Here is a 24,260-nt window from a genome sequence, read left to right as displayed (position 1 = left end):
CGCTGAGCTGTTGACACGGGGTGGGGGGGGTGGGGGGGTGGGAGAGGGGCGGAAGGAAGGCGCTCCTGTGAGCCAGGAAGGAAAAAGAAGACTTTTGGCTCAGGCTCTTGAGAGCTCTTCCTAAAGAGGGATCTGGGATAGGGAGCAATGAGTAGGGACGTCTGATGGTCTGATGTCTGCTACAGGCCGGGCACTAACATCAGCAGTCTTTCCTAGGTGCAGAATCAGGCGGGGGCCCTACTCCAGACTTGTGAACCTAGAAACTGAATATGAGGAAGAACCCGGATGAATTCTATGCTCCCTTAAGTTTCAGTGGCTAAGGCAATTTATTTTTTACTTCAGCAACCCATCTCCCCTTCCCCAGCTCCCAATCCCTAGCGTGCTCTCTTTTTTGAGGGAGTCTCTCTGTGCACCCGGGTACTTCCTTTGGAGCCCAGGCTGGCCCCGAACGTGGGAGTAATCCTTCTGCCTCAGTCTCCCTGTTTTAGTCATCTAACACTTAATGTATTCATGTGTAAGAGACAGGTGTTGGTTTTCTGCTTCCGCATAACAAATTTGCCCACACTTAAGGGGTCTGCCAGTGCTGAGCCAGCCCCAGTGCGCATTCTGTTTGTTTGAGGTCAGCAAGAGGACTAGTGTTCCCTGTCTTCTTGCAAGCTGATGGGTGAGGGTTACTCAGGGTCTGCTCCTTCGCAGGTTGGCTGTACCTTCCAAGCAGATAGGAGACTCCATGTCTTATCTGTCATTGTGGTAGTCTAGTTACCAGAGAGACTGTCAGGTTAAATAAGGCTGGTGTGACACCCAACAGAAGGTACACAAGGGCAGTGTGGCAAAGCGGCAGAGGTACGGCGACCATATTAAAGTTTGACCCACTGTGGATGAGTCACATCTTCTCCATAGGAGTTCGGTCTTTCTATCAGCAGCTCTAACATTTTGTTCCAATAACCGCGATTTCTTTTACTTCCCTGCATGGCCTCTCGTCGCCCCCATTTTCTTCCTCTTAATTATTAAAGGTCTTCAAGTATAATGCAAATATAATTCTGACAATACTGGGTTCAGATGATTCGCCTTTTTGAATTTCTTCCATCGCATTATAATTTATAGGACCCAAGTCACCTGGGTAGCGTCCTGAAGACATCTTCTTGCTGGGTCATTAGTATGTGTACATTCCTATATGTGCTGTGTGTTAGTTATTACTGCTGGAGTGCTGGTCAAGTTCGAGTCTGACATTTTGGGGGAGAGGGTGGGTAGGATACATCAGTCTGTGTGTAGACATTTGCCGCTATAGTTGTTTCACTGTCATCAAGATGTTTTTGCCCTGGGAGTTGTGAAGTGGTGATAAGTTACTAGTTCTTATCTGGTTATGGGGTAGATTGTTTCTAGAGAAGACACCGTTCCTCGTAGGGTTTAAGGATGCACCTGGAGTCCTTCCCAGAAAGGCAGCTTAACAACTTGGTTTCAGAAGTTGTTTCTGATACATTGTCTTTAAATAAATTGTCTATAGTTAAGTAACTATTGTCTTTACTTTGTGAATGAGGAGGCACTTAGCACCCTCTCTTCGTTTTCTTCTGGTTACCCATTAACAACCCTCCCTATTTGCTTACTATATGTATATATCTATACTTATGTTAATGTATATATGTATATACATGTATCAAGATTAATCATGCTTTGCAGGATTTTGTGACAATCCTTGTGATTTGTTTCCATAGTGATTCAAAAATGACAAAGCAGAAAATAGCTTTTAGGATTATTTTTAATTATGTATGTGTGTTCATGTGTGGGATTGTGCATGTGAGTGCAAATGTACTAGGAGGCCAGAGGCACTGGATCCCCTGGAGCTGGAATTACAGGCCATTATGGACTGCTGTGAGACTCTGTACTTTCTAGGAACACAACTTGGGTCCTCTATAACAGCAGGACACAGTTTCAATTACTGAGTCTTCTTGTCATCTTTCCAGCCCTTATATGTACATAGGTTCCCTCCCCCACCCACAGGTTTTTCTGTCCTGGTCTTGTTTTGTAGACTGGGCTGGCCTTGAACTCACAAAGATCGCCTGCTTCTGCCTCTGCCTCTCCATGTACTGGGATTAAAGGAGTTCACCACTGCACCTAGAACTGTACGTATTTCTTAATGGCACAATTTGCTGTGGGCATCAGAGGGCAACTTGCAAGAGTGTGTTCTTTTCCTCTATCATATAGGTCTCAAGGGCTGAAGACAGGTTTTCAGTCACCAGGCTGGGTGGCAAGCACCTTTACCCTCTGAGCAATTTTATGAACCCAATTATGTAAATATTATTCAGTGAATATTATATTATTCTGCATGTTTGGCTGGACAATATAGCTCGGTATCATGTGACTATCACTGGAAATACACTCTCACTACATTTAAACTGTGTACATTGCTCCGTTGAATCTTTTTATATTGTATAGTTTCTCTGTTTTCTTATTATTCTGTTTTGCATCCACTACTTCCTTTATGTAAAATTATAATTCAGAATACATAGTTGGTGGAATTTTTCACTCTTTAATGACAAGTTATATCTTTTTTGCATACTCAGTGAACTGAAATGTGTGTTTGATGCAGAATTTTGACTTCAATATGCTTTCAGAAATTTGAAAATGTGTTTTTCTTCTCACAAAAGTATCCAGCAATATTGTTTATTTTATTTTTTTGAATGGTGTCTGGTACATTTAAAGCAAATGTTTTATATTGGCTCATGTATTTCTATAGATTGATACATAGAGAATGTAAATTAATTGTGTAACTTAGAGCTATATAGTATGTTTGACAATAAGGCTTAAAACGTAGATATTATGTCTGAAGTATGGCTGTTTCTGTCTGCTTCATTGCTTCGTTAGTAGTATTTTTTTGTTTATGTTTTTCTTGTTATTTTTGTTGTTTGTTTGTCTTTTTTATCTTCAATACTTGGGGAAGTTTTCAATGGATATATTTTCTTTTAGCTCTTTCCTAACAATGCATATTACTTTGAAACTACATACTTGACCAATTTTATTCTCATCCATTTTGTTTTCCGTATTCTATCATTGTTTTCTTAGTATTTTCCTCCATTTTTCATCTGTTTTTCACTTCTCTCTTCCATGAATTTTTCACATTTTAATCCTCAGACTGCTAACTCTGACAAGGGGTAGGGACACTTTTATATTTCATTTAATGAAGGTGACTTTGTATTTCATGCTGTAGAAGAGGACCTATACATACATGTTAGTAACAGCTTGCTCTGCAGGTAATACTGCTAATGGCTTGCTTGTTGTGAATTAACAGTCCAGCCCTGGTGGTATCTGAAGGAGATCAGGGTTGATAATGACAGACGCTAGCTAGACTCAGTGTTTCAATAGGGTTAGGATCAGTGGGGCAGGAATCAGCTCTGGGATGACTGTCTGCTTTGGCGTTTGTCTGTCTCTATGAGGCCTGCTGGCTGGAGATGAGATGCAAAGCACTTTGTTTATAGGGTGATAAAGAGCTGCTTTTTTTTTTTTTTTTATATCACCAGTTCAGAATAAAACACACTAAAGATGAACTGCAGAGACATACACATTTACATACGGTAGAAACCCATAAAAACACAAAATCAGAAGCCATAATATGTAAGCTAAGGATGCATAAAATAGAAAAAAAATGTTTTGATTTAACATTACAAGACAAAAAAGAATTCCAAAGATGCCTTGAGTTTGTATAGACCATCCACTACTGGGCATCAGGAGAGGATTGTTTTTCCAGCAAGACTTCCTTGGAGAAAACTAATTTTTCTTTTTTTTTTTTTAATAATTTTATTTTTTTCTTATCAGTCACATTTTATTAACTCTGTATCCCAGCTGTATCCCGCTCCCTCATTCCCTCCCACTCCCACCCTCACTCCCTCATCTCCACCCTGCCCCTTGCCAAGTCCACTGATTGGGGAGGACCTCCTCCCCATTCATCTGATCCTATTTTATCAGGTATCTTCAGGACTGGCTGCAAAGTCCTCCTCTGTGGCCTAACAGGACTGCTCCTCCCTTGGGGGTGGGGAGGTCAAAGACCCAGCCATTGAGTTCCTGTTAGAAATAGTCCTTGTTCCCCTTACTATGGGAAACCAATTGGTTACTGAGCTACCACGGGCTATACCTGAGCAGAGGTTCTAGGTTATATCCATACATGGTCCTTGGTTGAATGTCAGTCTCAGAAAAGACCCCTGTGCCCAGATATATTTGGTCCTTGTGGAGCTCCTATCCTTTCCCCATCATACTAACTCCCCTTCTTTCATATGATTCCCTATACTCTGCCAAAGGTGTGGTTATAAGTCTTTGTATCTGCTTTGAAAACATGCAAGTTAGAGTCTTTCAGATGCCTTCAGTAGACTCCTGTCATATGTTCAATGCACATCCCATCTGTCTTTCTAAATGAGGATTGATCATCTTACCCCATGTTCACTCTCTTGATTATCTTTTTTAGGTGTATAGATTTCATTATGTTTATCATATCTTATAGGTCTATATAAGTGAATATATACCGTGTTTGTCTTTCTCCTTCTGGGATATTTCACTCAGAATGCTCTTTCCTAGATCCCACCATTTGCCTGCAAATGTCATGATTTCCTCCTTTTTGATTGCTGAGTAGTATTCCATTGTGTAAAAATACCACAATTTCTGTACCCATTCCTCCGTTGATGGACATCTGGGTTGTTTCCAGGTTCTGGCTATTACAACTAAAGCTGCTATAAACATGGTTGAGCAAATATCCCTTTTGTGTACTTGAGCAAACTTTGGGTATATACCTAGCAGTGGTATAGCTGGGTCTTGAGGAAGCACTATTCCTAATTGTCTTAGAAAGCGCCAGATAGATTTCCAGAGTGGTTGTACCAGTTTACATTCCCACCAACAGTGGAGGAGGGTTCCCCTTTCTCCACAACCTCTCCAGCATGTGTTGTCCCTTGAGGTTTTCATCTTGGCCATTCTGATGGGTGTAAGGTGAATTCTCAGGGTCGTTTTGATTTGCATTTCCCTGATGGCTAATGAGGATGAGCATTTCTTTAAGTGTTTCTCTGCCATTCGATATTCCTCTGTCGAGAATTCTCTGTTTAGCTCTGTTCCCCATTTTTTAATTGGATTACTTGGTTTGCTGCTTTTCAGCTTCTTTAGTTCTTTGTATATACTCGATATTAGTCCTCTGTCAGATAAAGGGTTAGTGAAGATTCTTTCCCAATCTGTAGGCAGGCGTTTTGTTTTGATGACAGTGTCCTTTGCTTTACAGAAACTTTTCAGTTTCATGAGGTCCCATTTATTGATTGTTGCTCTTAGAGCCTGTGCTGTTGGTGTTCTGTTCAGGAAGTTGTCTCCTGTGCCAATGAGTTCTAGGCTTTTCCCCACTTTTTCTTCTAACAGATTTAGAGTATCTGGTTTTATGTTGAGGTCTTTGATCCACTTGGACTTTAGTTTTGTGCAGGGTGATAAATATAGATCTATTTTCATTTTTCTGCATGTGGACATCCAGTTGAACCAGCACCATTTGTTGAAGATGCTGTCTTTTTTCCATTGAATGGTTTTGGCTTCTTTGTCAAAAATCGAGTATTCATAGGTATGTGGGTTTATTTCTGGGTCTTCTATGCGGTTCCATTGATCCTCCTTTCTGTTTTTATGCCAATACCATGCAGTTTTTATTACTATTGCTCTGTAGTACAACTTGAGATCAGGGATGGAGATACCTCCAGATGATCTGTTGTTGTACAGAACCATTTTGGAGATTCTGGGTTTTTTTGTTTCTCCATATGAAGCTGAGAATCTTTTTTTCAAGGTCTGTAAAGAATTGAGTTGGTATTTTGATGGGAATTGCATTGAATCTGTAGATTGCTTTTGGCAGGATGGCCATTTTCACAATGTTAATCCTACCAATCCATGAGCATGGGAGATCTTTCCATCTTCTGAGATCTTCTTCAATTTCTTTCTTCAGAGACTTGAAGTTTTTTTTCTAACAGGTCTTTCACTTGCTTGGTTAGTGTCACCCCAAGGTACTTTATGTGGTTAGTGGCTATTGTAAAGGGTGTTGTTTCCCTAATTTCTTTCTCTGCCATTTTGTCTTTGGTATACAGGAGGGCTTCTGATTTTTTTGAGTTGATTTTGTATCCTGTCACTTTGCTGAAGGTGTTAATCAACTGGAGGAGTTCTCTGGTTGAATTCTTGGGGTCGCTCATACATACTATCATATCATCTGCGAATAGTGACACTTTGACCTCTTCCTTTCAGATTTGTATCCACTTGATCTCCTTTAGTTGTCTTATTGCTCTGGCTAGGACTTCAAGTACTATGTTGAAGAGGTAGGGAGAGAGTGGGCAGCCTTGTCTTGTCCCTGATTTCAGTGGGATTGATTTAAGTTTCTCTCCATTGAGTTTGATGTTGGCTATAGGCTTGCTGTATATTGCCTTTACTATGTTTAGATATGTGCCTTGTATTCCTGATCTCTCCAAGACTTTAAACATGAATGGGTGTTGGACTTTGTCAAATGCTTTTTCAGCATCTAAGGAGATGATCATGTGGTTTTTCTCCTTCAGTTTGTTTATGTGGTGGATTACAATGATGGATTTCCGTATGTTGAACCACCCTTGCATGCCTGGGATGAAGCCTAGTTGGTCGTGGTGGATGATATCTTTGATGTGTTCTTGGATTCGGTTTGCAAGTATTTTATTGAGTATTTTTGCGTCAATGTTCATAAGAGAGATAGGTCTGAAGTTCTGTTTTTTTGTTGGGTCTTTGTGTGGTTTAGGTATCAGGGTGACTGTTGCTTCATAGAATGAGTTTGGTAATGTACCTTCTGTTTCTATTTTGTGGAATAGTTTGAGGAGAATTGATGTGAGCACTTCTTTGAAGGTCTGGTAGAATTCCGCACTGAAACCATCTGGCCCAGGGCTTTTTTTGGAGGGGAGACTGTGAATGACTGCTTCAATTTCCTTGGGGGATATAGGGCTGTTCGGTCTTTCTACCTGATCTTGACTTAATGTTGGAAGATGGAATCTATCAAGAATATTGTCCATTTCATTTAGATTTTCAAATTTTGTGGCATATAGGCTTTTGTAGCATGACCTAATGATTGTTTGAATTTCCTCTGTGTCTGTAGTTATGTTACCCTTTTCATCTCTGATTTTGTTGATTTGGATAGATTCTCTCTGCTTTTTAGTTAGTTTGGCTAAGGGTTTGTCTATCTTGTTGATTTTCTCAAAGAACCAGCTTTTTGTTTCATTGATTCTTTGAATAGTTTTATTTGTTTCTAATTGATTGATTTCAGCCCTGAGTTTGATTATTTCCAGCCTTCTGCTCCTCTTGGGTGTATCTGCTTCTTCTTTTTTCTAGGGTTTTCAGTTGGGCCATTTAGTTGTTTGTATGTGATGTTACAAATTTCTTCTTGCAGGCACTTAGTGCTATAAATTTTCCCCTGAGCACTGCTTTCAATGTGTCCCATAAATTTGGGTATGTTGTGCCTTCATTTTCATTGAATTCTAGGAAGTCTTTAATTTCTTTCTTTATTTCTTCCTTCACCCAGCTGTCGTTGAGTAACAGGTTGTTCAGTTTCCATGAGTGTGTAGGCTGTTTGTTATTTCTGTTGTTGTTGAGGTCCAGCTTAAGTCCATGGTGGTCAGATAGAATACAAGGGATTATTTCAATCTTTTTGTATTTGTTGAGGCTTTCTTTACGACCAACTATATGGTCTATTTTGGAGAAGGTTCCATGCGGTGCTGAAAAGAAGGTATACTCTTTTGAGTTTGGATGAAAAGATGTGTAGATGTCTATTAGGTCCATTTGATTTAGGGTCTCTGTAAGTGTTTTTATTTCCCTATTTGTTTTCTGTCTAGTTGATCTGTCCCTTGGTGAGAGTGGAGTGTTGAAGTCTCCCACTATTAGGGTTTTAGGATCAATGTGTGATTTAAGCTTTAATATTGTTTCATTTACGAATGTAGGTTTTCTTGTATTTCGGGCATAGATATTCAAAATTGTGATGTCCTCTTGGTGGATTTTTCCTTTGATGAGAATATAGTGGCCCTCCTTATCTTTTTTGATTAACTTGGGTTGAAAGTCTATTTTATTAGATATTAGGATGGCTACTCCCGCTTGTTTTCTGGAACCATTTGCTTGAAAGACATTTTTCCAGCCCTTTACTCTGAGGTAGTGTTTACCTTTGTTGCATAGGTGTGTTTCTTGGATGCAAGAGAATGATGGATCCTGTTTCCGCAATCATTCTGTTAGTCTGTGTCTTTTAATTGGGGAGTTGAGTCCATTGATGTTGATAGAATCTAGTGACCAACAATTGTTACTTACTTTAGATGTGGTGTTGGTGGTGTCACTGAGTTTCATTGCTTGTCTTCTTTTTTTTTTTTTTGTTGTGTAGTTATCTATTTCCTCTGTTTCCTTCGATGTAGTTGTTTTCTTTGGTTTGAAGTTTCCCTTCTAGTAACTTCTGTAGAGCTGGGTTATATGTAGATATTGTTTAAATTTGGTTTTGTCTTGGAATATCTTGAATTCTCCGTATATGTTGATTGAAAGTTTTGCTGGGTATAGTAGTCTGGGTTGGAATCTGTGGTCGCTTAAGGACTGTATGATTTCTGTCCAGGCCCTTCTGGCTTTCATAGTTTCTGTTGAGAAATCTGGTGTGATTCTGATAGGTCTACCTTCATATGTTACTTGGCCTTTTTCCCTTGCTGCTTTTAGAATTTTTTCTTTGTTTTGTAGGTTCAGTGTTTTGACTATGATGTGACGTGAAGAATTTCTTTTCTGGTCTAGTCTACTTGGTGTTCTGTAGGCCTCTTGTATGTTTATGGCTATCTCCTTCTTTAAGTTGGGAAAGTTTTCTTCTATAATTTTCTTGAAAATATTTTCCGGACCTTTGAGCCTGATGTCTTCTTTTTCTTCTACTCCTATTATTCTTAGGTTTTATCTTTTCATGGTGTCCTTGATTTCTTGGATGTTTTGTGTTTGGAACTTTTCTGATTTTATTTTTTCTTTGAGAGATGTGTCAAATTCCACAAGTGTATCTTCGGCTCCTGAGATTCTTTCTTCCATCTCTTGTATTCTGTTGGTGATGCTTACCTTTGTAGTGCCTGATCTTTTCTCTATGTTCTCCATCTCCTGGTTTTTCTCTATTTGTGTTTTCTTTATTGATTCTAATTCTGTTTTCATGTCTTGCACCATTTCCTTCATCTGTTTGAATGTGGATTCCTGCTTTTCAATGATAGCTTCTATTTTTTTGTCTGTTTCCTCTCTATGTATCACTAATTGTGCCTCTACTTCTTTGGGTATAATTGCCTGTATTTCTATGAGAGCTTTGTTTATTTCTTCTTTATTTGCCTTCATTTGTGTGGACATTTCTTTGAGAGCTTTGTGCATTTCTTCTCTGTTTGCCTCAATTTTCCTGGTCATTTCTCTGAGTGCACGATTTGTTTCCTCTTGGTTAGTCTCGATTTCTTTGGTTATTTCTCTGAGGGCTCTGTTCATGTCATCTCGATGGGCCTGTAATAGCTGGAGAAACATAGTTTTGAGGTCATTTTCTTGTATATCTAGTGAATTGAAGTGTCCATTGTTTTGTGGGGTTGCTGGTGAGGTCATTATGTCCTGATTTTTGTTGGGAGTGTTCTTACGTCTGCCTCTAGCCATCTGGTTATTTATAATCCTCACTGGTTGTTCCTCAAGATTTTAGTTTGGGCTATGATCCTCTCTTTCTGTTTTCTGGACTGTTTTTTTCAGGAAGATGAGAGAGGTTCACTGCTTTGGGAGTGTGCACTGCGTTTTCAGTTTTGCCTGGGAAACACGATCGATCACTGTTGTTTTAGGGCCCAGAGTTCAGTCTCCTGGTTGCTGCACGGAGTGTGTTGTCCTGCTTCTCAGACACGGTGTTCTCCCGGTGCCGCCATCTTGGCCCCCCCCTACAATTGGTTTTCTACTAGTTTAAAAGTATTATTGTATCAGCAAGCACCTCATCTTGTTGGTAGTTATTACTCTAATTAAAACCCCATTACTTCCTTCAATTTAGGTATTTCTTTAAAACATTATGTTAACAATTTCTGTGGTGTTAGGTCATAGATACACACATGTTAATTTGTTTGGAATGAACTGTCAAACTATTTTAAAAAGTTACAATTTTGTTAGAATAGTTGCATAAAACATTCCACATATGTCATGGCATTTTAAACATGTAAGAACTTAAGAATTGGCTTACATTATTTTATAGGATAGAAGTAGACACTATCCTTTCTTGAAACTTTTCATTAAAAAATGTGTGTTTGTGTGTGTGTGTGTGTGTGTGTGTGTGTGTGTGTGTGTGTGTGTACGTGCCTGTGCATGCTACATGGGTATGGATGATCTCAGAGGCCAGAAGGTGTCAAAGCTGCTGAAGTTTGAGTTACAGACATTTGGAAAGAGCCTGCAGTGAATGCTGGCCACTCAACTAGAGTCCTCTAGCTGTGCCACTTTCCAGCTTCTCTTTTTTTAACTTTTTTATTTAACTTTTATTAATTACACTTTATTCATTTTGTATCCCCCCCATAAACCCCTCCCTCTTCCCCTCCCGGTCCCACCCTCCCTCCTTTCTGCATGCATGCCCCTCCCCAAGTCCACTGATAGGGGAGGTTCTCCTCTCTTTTCTGATCTTAGTCTATCAGTTCTCATCAGAAGTGGCTGCATTGTCAGGGTTCTAGGTTATCTCCACGAATAGTCCTTGGTTGGAGTATGAGTCTCTGGGAAGTTCCCTGTGTTCAAATTTTCTTGTTCTGTTGTTTCCTGTTTTCTTCTTCTGGCTTTCAGAGGCCCTCTGTAGCAGGTTCCTAGGTTGTTTCCTGTTTTCTTTTTCTTCTGATGTCCATCCTCTTTGCCTTTCAGGATGGGGATTGAACATTTTAGTTAGGGTCCTCTCTTTTGCTTAGTTTGTTTAGATGTACAGATTTTAGTGGGCTTATTTAGTGGGTTTTACGTTTATTTGAGTGAGTATATACCGTGTGTGTCTTTTTGCTTCTGGGACAACTCACTCAGGATGATCCTTTCCAGGGCCCACCATTTACCTGCAAATTTCATGATTTCCTTATTTTTCATTGCTGAGTAATACTCCATTGTATAGATGTACTACAGTTTCTGCATTCATTCTTCAGTTGAGGGGCATCTGGGCAATTTCCAGCTTCTGGCTATTACAAATAAAGCTGCTACAAACATGGTTGAGCAAATGTCCTTTTTGTGTACTTGAGCCCCTTTTGGATATATGCCTAGGAGTGGTATAGCTGGATCTTGAGGAAGCGCTATTCCTAGTTGTCTGAGAATGTGCCAGATTGATTTCCAGAGTGGTTGTACCAGTTTACATTCCCACCAGCAGTGGAGGAGTGTTCCCCTTTCTCCACAACCTCTCCAGCATGTGTTGGCACTTGAGTTTTTCATCTTGGTCATTCTGATGGGTGTAAGGTGAAATCTCAGGGTTGTTTTGATTTGCATTTCCCTAATGGCTAATGAGGTTGAGCATGTCTTTAAGTGCTTCTCTGCCATTCCATATTCCTCTACAGAGAATTCTCTGTTTAGCTCTGTTCCCCATTTTTTAAGTGGATTACTTGGTTTGCTGCTTTTCAGCTTCTTTAGTTCTTTATATATACTGGATATGAGTCCTCTATCAGATAAAGGGTTGGTGATGATTCTTTCCCAATCTGTAGGCAGTCGCTTGATTTTAAAGACGGTGTCCTTTGCTTTACAGAAACTTTTCAATTTCATGAGGTCCCATGTATTGATTGTTGCTCTTAGAGCCTGTGCTGTTGGTGTTCTGTTCAGGAAGTTTTCTCCTGTACCAATGAGTTCTAGGGTATTCCCCACTTTTTTTTTTCTAGCCGATTTAATGTGTCTGGTTTTATGTTGAGGTCTTTGATCCACTTGGACTTCAGTTTTGTGCAGGGTGATAAGTATGGATCTATTTTCATTTTTCTACATGTAGACATCCAGTTAGACCAGCACCATTTGTTGAAGATGTTATCTTTTTTCCATTGTCTGTTTTTGGCATCTTTGTCAAAAATCAGGTGTTCATAAGTGTGTGGGTTTATTTCTGGGTCTTCTGTTCAGTTCCATTGATCCACCATTCTGTTTTTATGCCAGTACCATGCAGTTTTTAAAACTGTTGCTCTATAGTACTTGAGATCAAGGATGGAGATACCTCCTGAAGATCTTTTATTGGAGAGGATTGTTTTAGCAATTCTGGGTTTCTTGTTATTCCATACGAAGTTGAGAATTTTTCTTTCCAGGTCTGTAAAGAATTGTGTTGGCAATTTGATGGGAATTGCATTAAATCTGTAGATTGCTTTTGGTAAGATGGCCATTTTTACTATGTTAATCCTGCCAAGCCATGAGCATGGGAGATCTTTCCATCTTCTCATATCTTCCTCTAATTCTTTCTTCAGAGACTTGAAATTTTTTTTCATACAAGTCTTTGACTTGCTTGGTTAGGGTTACAACAAAGTACTTTATGTCATTTGTGGCTATTGTGAAGTGTGTTGTTTCTCTAATTTCTTTCTCAGCCCTTTTGACTTTTGTATACAGGAGTGCTACTGATTTTTTTGAGTTAATTTTGTATCTGGCCACTTTGCTGAAGGTGTTTATCAGCTGTAGGAGTTCCCTGGTAGAGTATTTGGGGTCACTCATGTATACTATCATATCATCTGCAAGTAGTGATAATTTGACTTCTTCCTTTCCAATCTGTATCCCCTTGATCTCCTTCAACTGTCTTATTGCTCTAGCAAGGACTTCCAGCACTATTTTGAAGAGATATGGAGAGAGTGGGCAGCGTTGTCTTGTCCCTGATTTCAGTGGGATTGCTTTAAGTTTCTGTCTGTTCAGTTTGATGTTGGCTATAGGTTTGCTGTGTATTGTCTTTACTGTGTTTAGATATGTGCCTTGTATCCCTGATCTCTTTAATACTTTAAACATGAATGGATGTTGTATTTTGTCAAATGCACTTTCAGCATCTAGAGAGATTATCATGTGGTTTTTTTTCTTTCAGTTTGTTTATGTGGTGGATTACAATGATGGACTTCCATATGTCGAACCACCCTTGCATGCCTGGGTTGAAGCCTAATTGGTCATAGTGGATGATATCTTTGGTGTGTTCTTGCATTCGGTTTGCGAGTATTTTATTGAGTATTTTTGCATCAATGTTCATAAGGGAGATTGGCCTGAAATTGTCCTTGTTAGTTCTTTGTGAGGTTTAAGTACCAAGGTGACTGTGGCTTCATAGAATGAGTTTGGTAATGTTCCTTCTGTTTCTATTTTGTGGAATAGTTTGAAGACAATTGGAGTTAGCTATTCTTTGAAGGTCTGGTAGAATTCTGTGCTGAAACCATCTGGTCCTGAGCTTTTTTTTTGGATGGGAGACTTTCGATGACTGCTTCTATTTCCTTGGGGGATGTAGGACTATTTAATTGATTTACCTGGTTCTGATTCAGCTTTGGTAAGTCAAATCGATCAAGAAAATAGTCCATTTCATTTAGATTTTCAAATTTTGTGGCATATAGACTTTTGAAGTAAGTCTTAATGATTGTTTGGATTTCCTCAGTGTCTGTAGTTATGTCCTCCTTTTCATTTCTGATTTTGTTGATGTGGATGGTGTCTCTCTGCCTTTTAGTCAGCTTGACTAAGCGTTTGTCTATCTTGTTGATTTTCTCAAAGAACCAGCTCTTTGTTTCATTGATTCTTTGAATTTTTTTATTTGTTTCTAATTGATTGATTTAACCCCGAGTTTGAATATTTCCAGCTGTCTACTCCTTTTTGGTGTGTCTGCTTCTTCTTTTTCTAGGGTTTTTAAGTGAGCCATTAAGTTGCTTGAATGCGCTGTCTCGAATTTCTTCTTGAAGGCACTTAGTGCTATGAACTTTCCTCTTAGCACTGTCTTCATTGTGTCCCACAAGTTTGAGTATGTTGTGTCTTCATTTTCATTGAGTTCTAGGAAGACACTAATTTCTTTCTTTATTTCTTCCCTGACCCAGCTGTCATTTAGTAGCAAGTTGTTCAGTTTCCATGTGTGTATAGGCTTTTTGCTATTTCTGCTGTTGTTGAGGTCCAGCTTTATTCCATGGTGGTCAGAGAGGATACAAGGGATTATGTCAATCTTCTTGTATCTGTTGAGGCTCGCTTTGTGACCAACTATGTAGTCTATTTTCGACAAGGTTCTATGAGGTGCTGAGAAGAAGGTAAATTCTTTTGTGTTTGGGTGTAAGGTTCTGTTAGAGACATTGTTTCTTCGTTTAATTTCTGTTTTGTTGACCTGTCCTTTGTTGAGAGTGGGGTGTTGAAGTCTCCCACTATTAATCTGTGGGGATCTAAATGTGGTTTAAGTTTTATCAATGTTCCTTTTACAAATGTGGGTACCCTTGCATTTGGGGCATAGATGTTCAGGATTGTGATGTCTTTCTGGTGGAATATTCCCTTGATGAGTATGAAGTGTCCGTCCCCATCTCTTTTGATTAATTTTGGTTGAAAGTCTATTTTATCAGATATTAAAATGGCTACTCCTGCTTGCTTCTTGGGTCCATTTGCTTGGAAAGCAGTCTTCCAACACTTTACCCTCAGGTTATGTCTATCTTTGTGACTTAGGTATGCTTCTTGTATGCAACAGATAGCTGGGTTTTGTTACGTATCCATTCTGTTAGTCTGTGTCTTTTTATTGGAGAATTGAGTCCACTGATGTTGAGAGAGATTGAAAGAGATCAATGATCCTTTGATTTTGATATTGGGTGTGTTCATAAGGTTGTGTGCTTGGTTGCTTTTTGTTTTACTGTAGTAAGGTTAATTATTTCCTGTGTTTTCTTGAAAGTAGCTAATTTTCTTGGGTTGTATTTTCCCTTGTAGTTTCTTCTGTAATGCTGGATTTGTGTGTAGGTATTGTTGAAATTTGTTTTTGTCATTGAATATCTTGTTTCTTCGTCTATGAGGACTGAGAGTTTTGCAGGGTATAGTAGCCTGGGATACTTCTGTATTCTCTTAGGGTCTGCATGATATCCGTCCAGGCCCTTCTGGCTTTCATAGTCTTTGTTGAAAAGTCAGGTGTGATTCTAATGCTTTTGCTGTTATATGTTACTTGGTCTTTTTCCCTTGCAGCTTTTAGTACTTTTTCTTTTTTATGTATACTTACTGTTTTGATTATTATGTGGCGGGAGGATTTTCTCTTCTGGTCTAATTTATTGGGTGTTCTGTAGGCCTCTTGTATTCTTATTGGCCTCTCCTTTAAGTTGGGGAAATTTTCTTCAATGATTTTGTTGAAAATATTTTCTGGGTCTCAGAGGAGAGAATCTTCTTTTTCCTCTATTCCTATTATTCTTAGGTTTTGTCTTTTTACATTGTGTTGAATTTCTTGGACAGTCTGTGTCAGGAATTTTTAAATTTAACATTTTCTTTGACAGATACATCTATTTCTTCCATTGTATCTTCCACACCTGAGATTCCTTCTTCCATTTCTTGTAGTCTATTGGTTATGCTAACCTCTGTAGTTTCCTGTTTTCTTCCCTAAGTTCTTTCTCTCCACAGTTTTCTCCATTTGTGTTTTCTTTAATTTTTCCAATTCTATCTTCAGATCTTGAGCCATTTTGTTGATCTCCTTCACCTGTCTGACTGTATTTTCCTGTTTTTCTATCAATTCTTTCAGCTGTTTGTTTGAGCAATCCACTGATTCTTTTATTTCATTCAGTGATTTAATCATTTCCTCTCTAAAGGCCACAAACTGTTTGGCTGCAACTTCCTCTATTTCTTTACCGATGGCCATAATCTGTTTGAGTTTATCTTCCTCTAGGTCTTTACGTATTTTATTTGTTTCCTTTGTTATCCTGTTCATGAGCATAGTTCTTAGGTCATCTTCTTGGATTTCAGTTATGCTCGTGTGTCCAGGGCTACTTGCCCCTGGATAACTGGGTTCTGGAGATGCCATATTGCTCTGTCTTTTGTTGGTCGAGCTTTTGCACTGGCCTCTACCCATTGGTCTATCTTAGGTGTTTGGGCTTAGTTTCTGGTGGTTCCTGGGGATCTTGTGGTAGAGAGAATCCCCTTGGCAGCTAGATGGTTTTTCCTGAAGGAAGCCTTCTCAGCTTTTTGGGTATAGTCACTGGATGGTTGGTGTTTTTCAGGAGTTGCTGCTGCTCACCTCAGGGATAGATACCTGAGTGGTAACTGTGGTCCTTGTTAGTTGAGAGAGTTCTCCTCTTGCCCGGGGAAGTCTTGAAAACTGCTGCCCTGCCTCTGGGTTTCTTGCTGTAGATTTAGTGATCTGCTGCTGTAACCTGTGTGTCTCATGGTTTGGTCAGTTTTGTTAGGGATAACTGGTTGTCCCCTGGAGCTGTTTCTGGGGATTGATCTCAGGGATTCCGGGCTTTTGTAGGTCTGAGGTTGGGGCTCTATGTCCCAGTACCCAAATGGTAATCTGTGGTGGGTAGGTACCGCTCTCCTGGTAACAGCAGGCTATCTGGTGGACAGCAAATCCTTGGGTTGGGCCAGTCTGTGGGACCTATTCCAGGGATATACTGGGTGGCCTAAGTCTGTCCCCTTTGCTTCCTTGCCTGTGAGGATTTCTCCTGACAGTGACTCCCAGTCTCTCTTGCCCTGGGGCGCACAGCTCAGCCTGTGCCAGATAGCTGGTGCACAGCAGCTGTCTGTGCCTGTGGCTGGAGTCCAGTTCAGTGATGGTGGCTCATATCCGCTGGTCTGCGAGACTTTTTCCAGGGAAAGACTGGGTGACGCAAGTCAGTACCATTTCCTTTCTTCCCTGTGGAGTTCTCTCACAACAGGGACTCCCAGTCTCTGGTGTTTTTGTGCCCACCATTCAGCCTGAGGAGGTGATCAGTACATGCAGGTGTGTGGCTCTGGTCCGGAGACCTAGTGCCTGCGCGACCCAGGATCTCTTCCTGGTTCTGGCTGGGTGACCTGGCGTGGACCCTACTGATTCCCACACCATAGGGGTTTCCTCTCACCTGGGAAACACGATTGCTGTTGTTTTAGGTCCCAGAGTTCAGTCTCTTGGTCGCTGTATGGAAAATGTTGTCCTGCTCCTCAGACACAGTGTTCTTCTGGCGCCACCATCTTGTCGTCTCTCTAAAATATTTCTTTCTAGGTCATCTTTGCAGTCTCCTTTTTTCTGCAGTTTATTAATTTTTATTAATCCTTAGAATTATATATTTAGTTCAGTTCTTCTATCATGTGATCTTTCTGTGCCCAACCTAGCTCATTTGTCCCAGTGGCCTCTTTTATCATTAATAAGCAAATTACATATATATTTATACATGTTGAGACCGTGAATTTGACTTCTAGACTTCCACATTTAAGAATCCATATCTCATGGCCTATGCTGTCTCAAATTAGATGTCAGTCAAATTTAGACGGACCACAAATAAGTTCATGATATTTGCTTACACTTGTAGTCTTATTCCAAGATTCTGATATCAGAGAATGCCTTAATAATCTACCTTGTTGCTTGTACTACAATTATTTCTGTGTGTGTGTAAGAGAGAGTGAGAGAAAGAGATTGTGAGATGCATGTATGTGCATGAGTGCATCTCTGTGCTCCTGCATATTCATTTGGAGGGCTAAGGAAGCTATTGAGTGTTTTCCTCTATTGCTCTTTTTTTTTTCTTCCCTCTGAGACAGGATCTACCAGTAAACTACGAGCATGCTCTTTTAGCTAGAATCACTAGTCTTTTGTTCCTGATAGTGGCCTGTCTTTATTCCCTAATACTAGTTACGGAAACATGCAGCCATGCCTGGGTTTTCACATGGTTGCTGGAGATTTGAACTCCATTCCTCAGGCTTTCATAATATGCACTCTTACCTATGTAAAGGTCTCTCATCCTCAATTAGGATCTTCAGAGTCATCCTTCAGAGCCCACTTTTCTACTTATATTTGATTTGTTGTCATGCTATGTCATGTTTACCTTTTAATATCCATCAAATAAACTCCACACCTCTACAGCCTTCTTACCTTGAACTCTCATGAAGCTGGAATCTCATCAAGCTGCCATGTTTCTTTTCCCAGCAGCAGCTTATTTTGCCTCTGCTGACAAGAACTTTATGACCATCCCTGTACTGTACTGAGGTAATCTTTTCAAAATGCAAAGCCATCACATCTCCTTCAAATCCTTAGTAGCTATCTATAACACATGTTCAAAGGATCCGAATGCCTTCATTCTTTTCTAGGCCTCTCTCAAACATCAAACATTTTCTCCCACTTTCCACCCCAGCCTTTTGGCTTCTTACAGGAACCTGATTTCACCATCATTTTTTTCATGCTGCAAGCAGTTTCATATGTAACATACGATGTTCTTGTCTTCTCTGCCTGAACCTGTCACTTTCCTCTGTTTTGATTAATTCTTGTTTAATCCTTTAGAACTCTTCCTGGGCTTTGCTTCCTTAGGAAAATGTCTCATTGCTTTGGCTTGGTCACATTTATGATTTTTTTTCATTGTATATGTAGTAATATAATTAATGGTATCTTTTTGATTTTGTTCTTTGAGAAGAGGCCACTCTGATTGTGCTCATTCTTGTGTTCCTCCTGCCTAATGTTTTGTTACAAATGTCATCAGTCAGGACACTTTTGTTGATAGGAAATTTAATCGGTTCTTCTGTTTCTTTGCAGATATGCCATTTCATTAATAATGACCATTTAGAGGAAACAGAGTAAAGGATATTTGCATTTTTAATATTTCCCAGTTCAGGTTGGAGGCAAAAAGAGCAGCGAGAATGGGTAATTTTTAATTCAAAATAATATTTATAGCATTATAAACTATATGCAGCATAGTTTAAACAGTTAAAATAACTGCATTGCTGTTTCTTATTCTCAAATAATAAGCATGAGCTTTTTTAAAAAGACTGACTAAAAAAATCCATTATTTTTCCTGTTTTAGAAGAATATTGCACAGAACTTTTAGAGAATATGTCACAATTAATCTTGGAAAATATGGCAAAGGCTGAGTAAGTATTTTTGCAGTAATCAAGAGTTTTATAATAATGTGTAATATTCTCTCTTCCTGTAGAGCTGTTTGGCCTTACATGGTTGTATTAATTGCTATGTACCTCTGTCTCAGTACAGAGACATGTAATGATATGCAACTATGTATTCAACAATTGAGGTTTTTACCAAAAATGAAATAATGACAACACTTCTGTCTGGGGGTACTATATCATCCATATGCATTTTATAATAATACTATTTTTTCTTTTTGTTTTAGCTTTTCCAGCTTACTCAATGATTTTGTTGAATCTGAGTTTTTTCTGATTGACGGAGACTCATTACTTGTCACATGTGTGTGTGAGAGCTCGCTGAAGCCAGGGCAGAGTCTTCATTTCTTCTACCTGGTGGAGCGCTACCTTTCAGATGTGATTAACAAAGGAGGGCAATTTGCCGTGGTTTTCTTCAAGGTAAAGCAGACCAGCCCTGTTTCTATTCTATGAAGACTGAAACCAGAATTCATTTAAATAATTAATTAGAGACAAGGTCTTTTGTAACTGAAGCTGGCCTTGGACTCATGATCCTCTGGCCTTTACTTCCCAAGCGAAAGGATTTCAGCTATGCACTACGACACCTGGCTATAACTAAAACAATTTTTTTTAAATAAAATTTTATGAAAATTTTCACCTATGATTGCAAAGTAAAACGTACTTTCAAAGGTGCAGAAAATGAGTTGGAGGTTAAGGCCAGAGGATAGGAGTCTGAAGCCTGCCTGAATATCATATACTGAGCTCATGAGTAGTCTAGCCAACCTGAAAAAACCTTAAAAGAGAGAGAAAAAAGTACAGAGATGCCAATCAGTGGTAGAGGACGTGCCCAGTGCATGCAAGCCTGTGGGTTCAATTTCCAATGCACAAAACAAACAAGACAAACTAATACAAAGCAGAAGAAAAAAAGTAAGAGAATTTAAAGGGAAGAAGAGAAAAAGACAGTCATCTAGCATTGCAGTGTTTAGGAATAAATGGGATTAGATTGTTTAGAATGTGTACTGATGGGACTTTCCTGGGTGGACCAGAGTCACAAGAATGGGGAAGATTCTCAACAATGGTCCACTGACCTCAAGTCTAGTTCTCCAACTCTGAGAACTACTCTGCCTTCAAAATCCAGCAGGAAATTTGTGTGAGTACATTGTTAGATGTGTTTGAGCCCACACAAATTCACTAACCCTACTCTGGTATTATGTGCTCTGTCATAAATACCCACTAGAGGAATACCCATATTTGGTTTAATTAATACAATTTAAAAATTTCGAATACAGGTCTATGTGCCTGCTGCTGTATCTTCCCATTCCTATATTCCCATTCTGCTAACACTGCACTCAGGGATTTGTTTGGTGTGGGTTTGTTCAATCAGTTTGCAGCTTACATTAGTGTGTGTTTCTGAGCATTGCTGGCCAGCAGAATTTTAGGCAAGGAGCCAGGGTTCTGCTCTGTGTTTACAATTAGTTGTACAAATTTTGGTCTGCTGAGAAAATTTGATGTTGTTTTAGAATTGTCACTGCAGCTCGGAATTATTCTCTAAATGATCTGTTCTCCTTCAGCTCCTAGTTCCAGAAAATTTATAATTACAAATCACTGTTTTCATAGTTTTTTTTTTTTTTTTCTGTCCTAAGTGGGGTTGGATGGGAGAATGACTAGGAAAAAAGGCGAAGTGTGATGAGCTCTGAGTTCTATCGGCAGGCATGCTCTTAAGCCCCAAGTGTGATTTACAAGCATAGATTTGTGACACACCCAACTTTCAGGGTCAATTTACTGACTATAGGACAGAAAAAACAAACAAACAAACCCTGCTGCATTATATTCCTTCAATGACCTTAATAGTATGTGTTAACTGAGTGAACCAGTAGAATACTAAATGTTACTTTTCAAATAACGCACTTTACCCCTTCCTCTATAGGATGCTGAATACACATACTTCAATGTCCCTAAACTTCTTACCCTGAGAACTGCTTTAATCCTGCATCTTCAGAAGAATACTACCATTGAGGTTTGGACTAAGTTTTCTGGCTGCTTCACAAAGGAGTGGAATAAGTGCTTGGATCAGAGGTGCCCCTATTTCTTGATCCTTGCCGATGAAGGTCTGAACGACCAGCAAACACACCTTTTCAACTTTACAGCCATTCAGTCTTGGGTAGCAAAGGTCAACATTGTGCTCTTCTCAGGACAAACGTCTGACATCCTCCGGCTTTATGCTTACTTTATGCAAAGCTCTTATACAAATCAGATGTTTTACATGAAGGTAATATATATCTAAAAGACCATGTTCTAGAATTTTATAAACACTTCTAAGTTAATTCAGGAAAGATGGCTCAATGGTTAAGAGTGCATGTTACTCTTGCACCCATGTTGGGTAATTCACAACTGCTTATGACTCCCCTCTGTCCTCCATGTGTACTACACTTATGTGTACATGCCAACTGACAGACAGACAGACAGCTAGACACAGGTGTAGGCACACAACTAAAAATGAAATAAATCTTAAAAAAATAACTATCTTGATTCAATATTGGCTCTACCTGAAATATAGAAATTACTGTAGATTTAATAGGAAGGTATACAGGTTAATAGTAATGAAAATGAATTAATATTGACACATAGTAATTTGTTGAGTACTCCTTGTCATATAATCATTCTTAACACATGAATTAATTTAACATTCATTAAAATCCCATAAGAATCATCTATATTTGAAGACGATTAAGTAGATGCTCTAATAAGTAACCTGTTCAAAACCAACACCAAACGCGTAGTAGAACAGAAAAAAGGCTATGAGAAGTGGCGTTACCCTGTCCCCTGTATCCTTAAACATTGTGTGAAATCCAAGTTAGCAAAGGCCAGAACAACATGAAATCGGAGGCAAAGGTATGTCTCTGTTGCTGTGATTTCCTACTGAAATGATAGGTTATGTGGTTGCCTTTGATGAGAACACATTGGAGCATGCTAAAAAGAAAAAAAAAACCAGAGATGGATTTATTACTTCATACATAATTTCAGTCAGTAACTCATTGGCTTTTCAAACAATCAATTCAAATTCCGTGATGGTATTATTTTCCTATATTGGTATATTTGAGAGCTGATTTGTTGACATTTTCAGAGTAAAGCATGGACACTGGCTGGATAAGTATATTTAGTTTACTTGTTTTTTTACTAGTTAAGGTGAATTCTGCATATGAGTATTGTTCAATTTACCATCAAGGTAGCTTTAGAACCAGGTAACATGTGTCCTTTGAGAATTACATCATACCCATCATCACACATTTGCATGAATGAAAATGATTGCCATGACTTGACAGGGTAATTTATTTTGTTTTTTATTAGATTCCTATTATTTAAGTATTCTTGACGCTGACTGCCAACTGTGGGCAGACGCAGGCCTAGGATTTATTTTATACCTAGGGCAAGTACTAAATACTGAATTTATGCTGTAGTTCCTTATTTCTTTCCACAGACGGGGTCTCGCTGTGGAGCTCAGGCTGGCCTGGAACTCACAAAGATCCACTTTGCTCTGCATCCCCGAGTGCTGGTATTAAAGACACGTGCCCCCATACACAGCCTTGTAGTATTCTGTTGACAGCAGTTTCTGAATCTGAATTCTGAGAAATCTTGCAGACATTCTGCCTAGAACCAATTTTAATGGAGGATATTATTTATAAAATAATTTATGCTCCAATTAATTAAAATTCACCTTAAAGTGTGTGTGTGTGTGTTTTCTCCTAACAGGAAATTGCAGGACTACATGAAATAGGATAGTGGAAATGCCATTGAAACTGTTAGCCATGAGTGTTTCCAGTGCCACAGTTGCCTGTCGGGAAGGGATTTTAGTGTCTTCTTAGGTGTTTGCTTGAAATACACTGAACTGTTTTGGAAGGGAGGTTTGCACATACATTACATTATGATGACAGGTTGATGGGTGCACAGCCAGGTTGATATACCAAGTCACTGAACTGCACATTGAAAGTGAGTTCCATCTCTCCCACGTGACACTGGCAGTTCCCCTTGTTTATATGAACGCCGAAAGATAGGATATTCCCTGCAATTGACGTTATAATGACATATGATGTTCCACGATTCACTGTGTAACTTACAACTTTGTGAAAGTGCTAAAAATACAGTGCTATTTTGCCACAAGAGGTAACAAAATATCACTTGGAAAAAGTTTTAAACATTGCTGACCATCCTCAACTACATTACTATAAATTTTAAATTGAGGACTACATTGTAACATGATGGTATCTTAAATTCTTAAAGGTCTGAGTTTTGTCATTGGGAAATAATGATTTTACTTATGAAAATTTATATTTTTTTTGCAGAATAGGAAGAAGATTATTATGGTTTACAAAACCCTGATTAAACGGTTAAAAAAATGGAGAGACAAGGCTTTAACAGCTCTGTTTGGAGATTTAAAATTCAATAATATGGTGGGAGAGGTAATAGAACTTGAAAAACATCTTTTACTTGAACTATCTTTTTAGAAGTGTGTGTGTGTGTGTGTGTGTGTGTGTGTGTGTGTAGGTGCATAACCTTGCACGTCACTCTTAGTGTTTCACTTTGAAACCAAAAAGTTTCCAGGGATTTTCTGGTCTAATGTATATAGTAATCGGCCTCTTAAAACAGCGAAGAGTAGGAGAAATACCACATTCCCCTGTTCCTGGTTAGTGTATAAATGTCTCTGTTTTCCCCTGTTAAGTAGGATATACACTCGTGGTCCACCTATAAACATACAGGCAAAACATTCATTACCGTAAACTAATAAAGTCTAAAATGCGTAAAAAATTATTGTGAGCGATCCAGTGCCTCGGGTCACATGAATGTGGACAGAACTCCAAGTATCATCCACAGAACTGTATTATTTAGACTCAGGATTGGGACTGTCTCGTTTTTTTATAATTTTTAATTTTTATTTATTCTTCACAATTTATTCATTATATATCCCAATTGAAGTCCCCTCCCTCAACTTCCACCAGTCTCACCCTTCCTTCCTCTTCCCCTATCCCCTTCCCCTAGTCCACTGAAAGGGGGAATTCTCCACTATTGCCATCTGCCCATACCTTGTTAAGTCTCATCAGGACTGCCTGGATCATCTTCCTCTGTGGACTGGCAAGACCATGTCCCCAGGGGCGAGTGATCAAAGATGAGGGATGGTCTTGTTAATCTGAATACTTTTCCTTTTTATGTCTTGGCTGTTTATAGTGTTAGTACTTAGAGCAAGATCCACACAGTTTGAATATAACTTTCAGATGGCATCAGTGTATTTTACAGTATTGAGCCCATGCTGG

The 24,260-nt window shown here is 39.1% G+C and overlaps 1 protein-coding gene across 3 annotated transcripts in view; it reads left to right on the top strand.

Moving 5' to 3' along the window:
• Positions 1 to 24,260, top strand: part of LOC129669607 (probable ATP-dependent RNA helicase DDX60) — a 116,749-nt gene that overhangs the window by 334 nt on the left and 92,155 nt on the right. For 2 of the 3 annotated variants that reach the window (XM_055597900.1, XM_055597898.1), the window contains exons 2-6: positions 18,614 to 18,721; positions 18,882 to 18,948; positions 19,206 to 19,395; positions 20,882 to 21,223; positions 23,295 to 23,411. In XM_055597900.1, the coding sequence (XP_055453875.1) occupies positions 18,718 to 18,721; positions 18,882 to 18,948; positions 19,206 to 19,395; positions 20,882 to 21,223; positions 23,295 to 23,411 (720 nt within the window). In that variant the 5' untranslated portion in view covers positions 18,614 to 18,717. Of the gene's footprint in view, positions 1 to 2,101; positions 2,121 to 18,613; positions 18,722 to 18,881; positions 18,949 to 19,205; positions 19,396 to 20,881; positions 21,224 to 23,294; positions 23,412 to 24,260 lie in introns of those variants that run through there. The other variant, XM_055597899.1, reaches the window with a different exon arrangement.

The sequence above is a fragment of the Psammomys obesus genome, unplaced genomic scaffold (genome assembly GCF_907164565.1).
Source record: "Psammomys obesus unplaced genomic scaffold, mPsaObe1.curated_primary_1811, whole genome shotgun sequence".
Taxonomy (NCBI): domain Eukaryota; kingdom Metazoa; phylum Chordata; class Mammalia; order Rodentia; family Muridae; genus Psammomys; species Psammomys obesus.
This window is presented reverse-complemented; position numbering and strand designations above follow the sequence as displayed.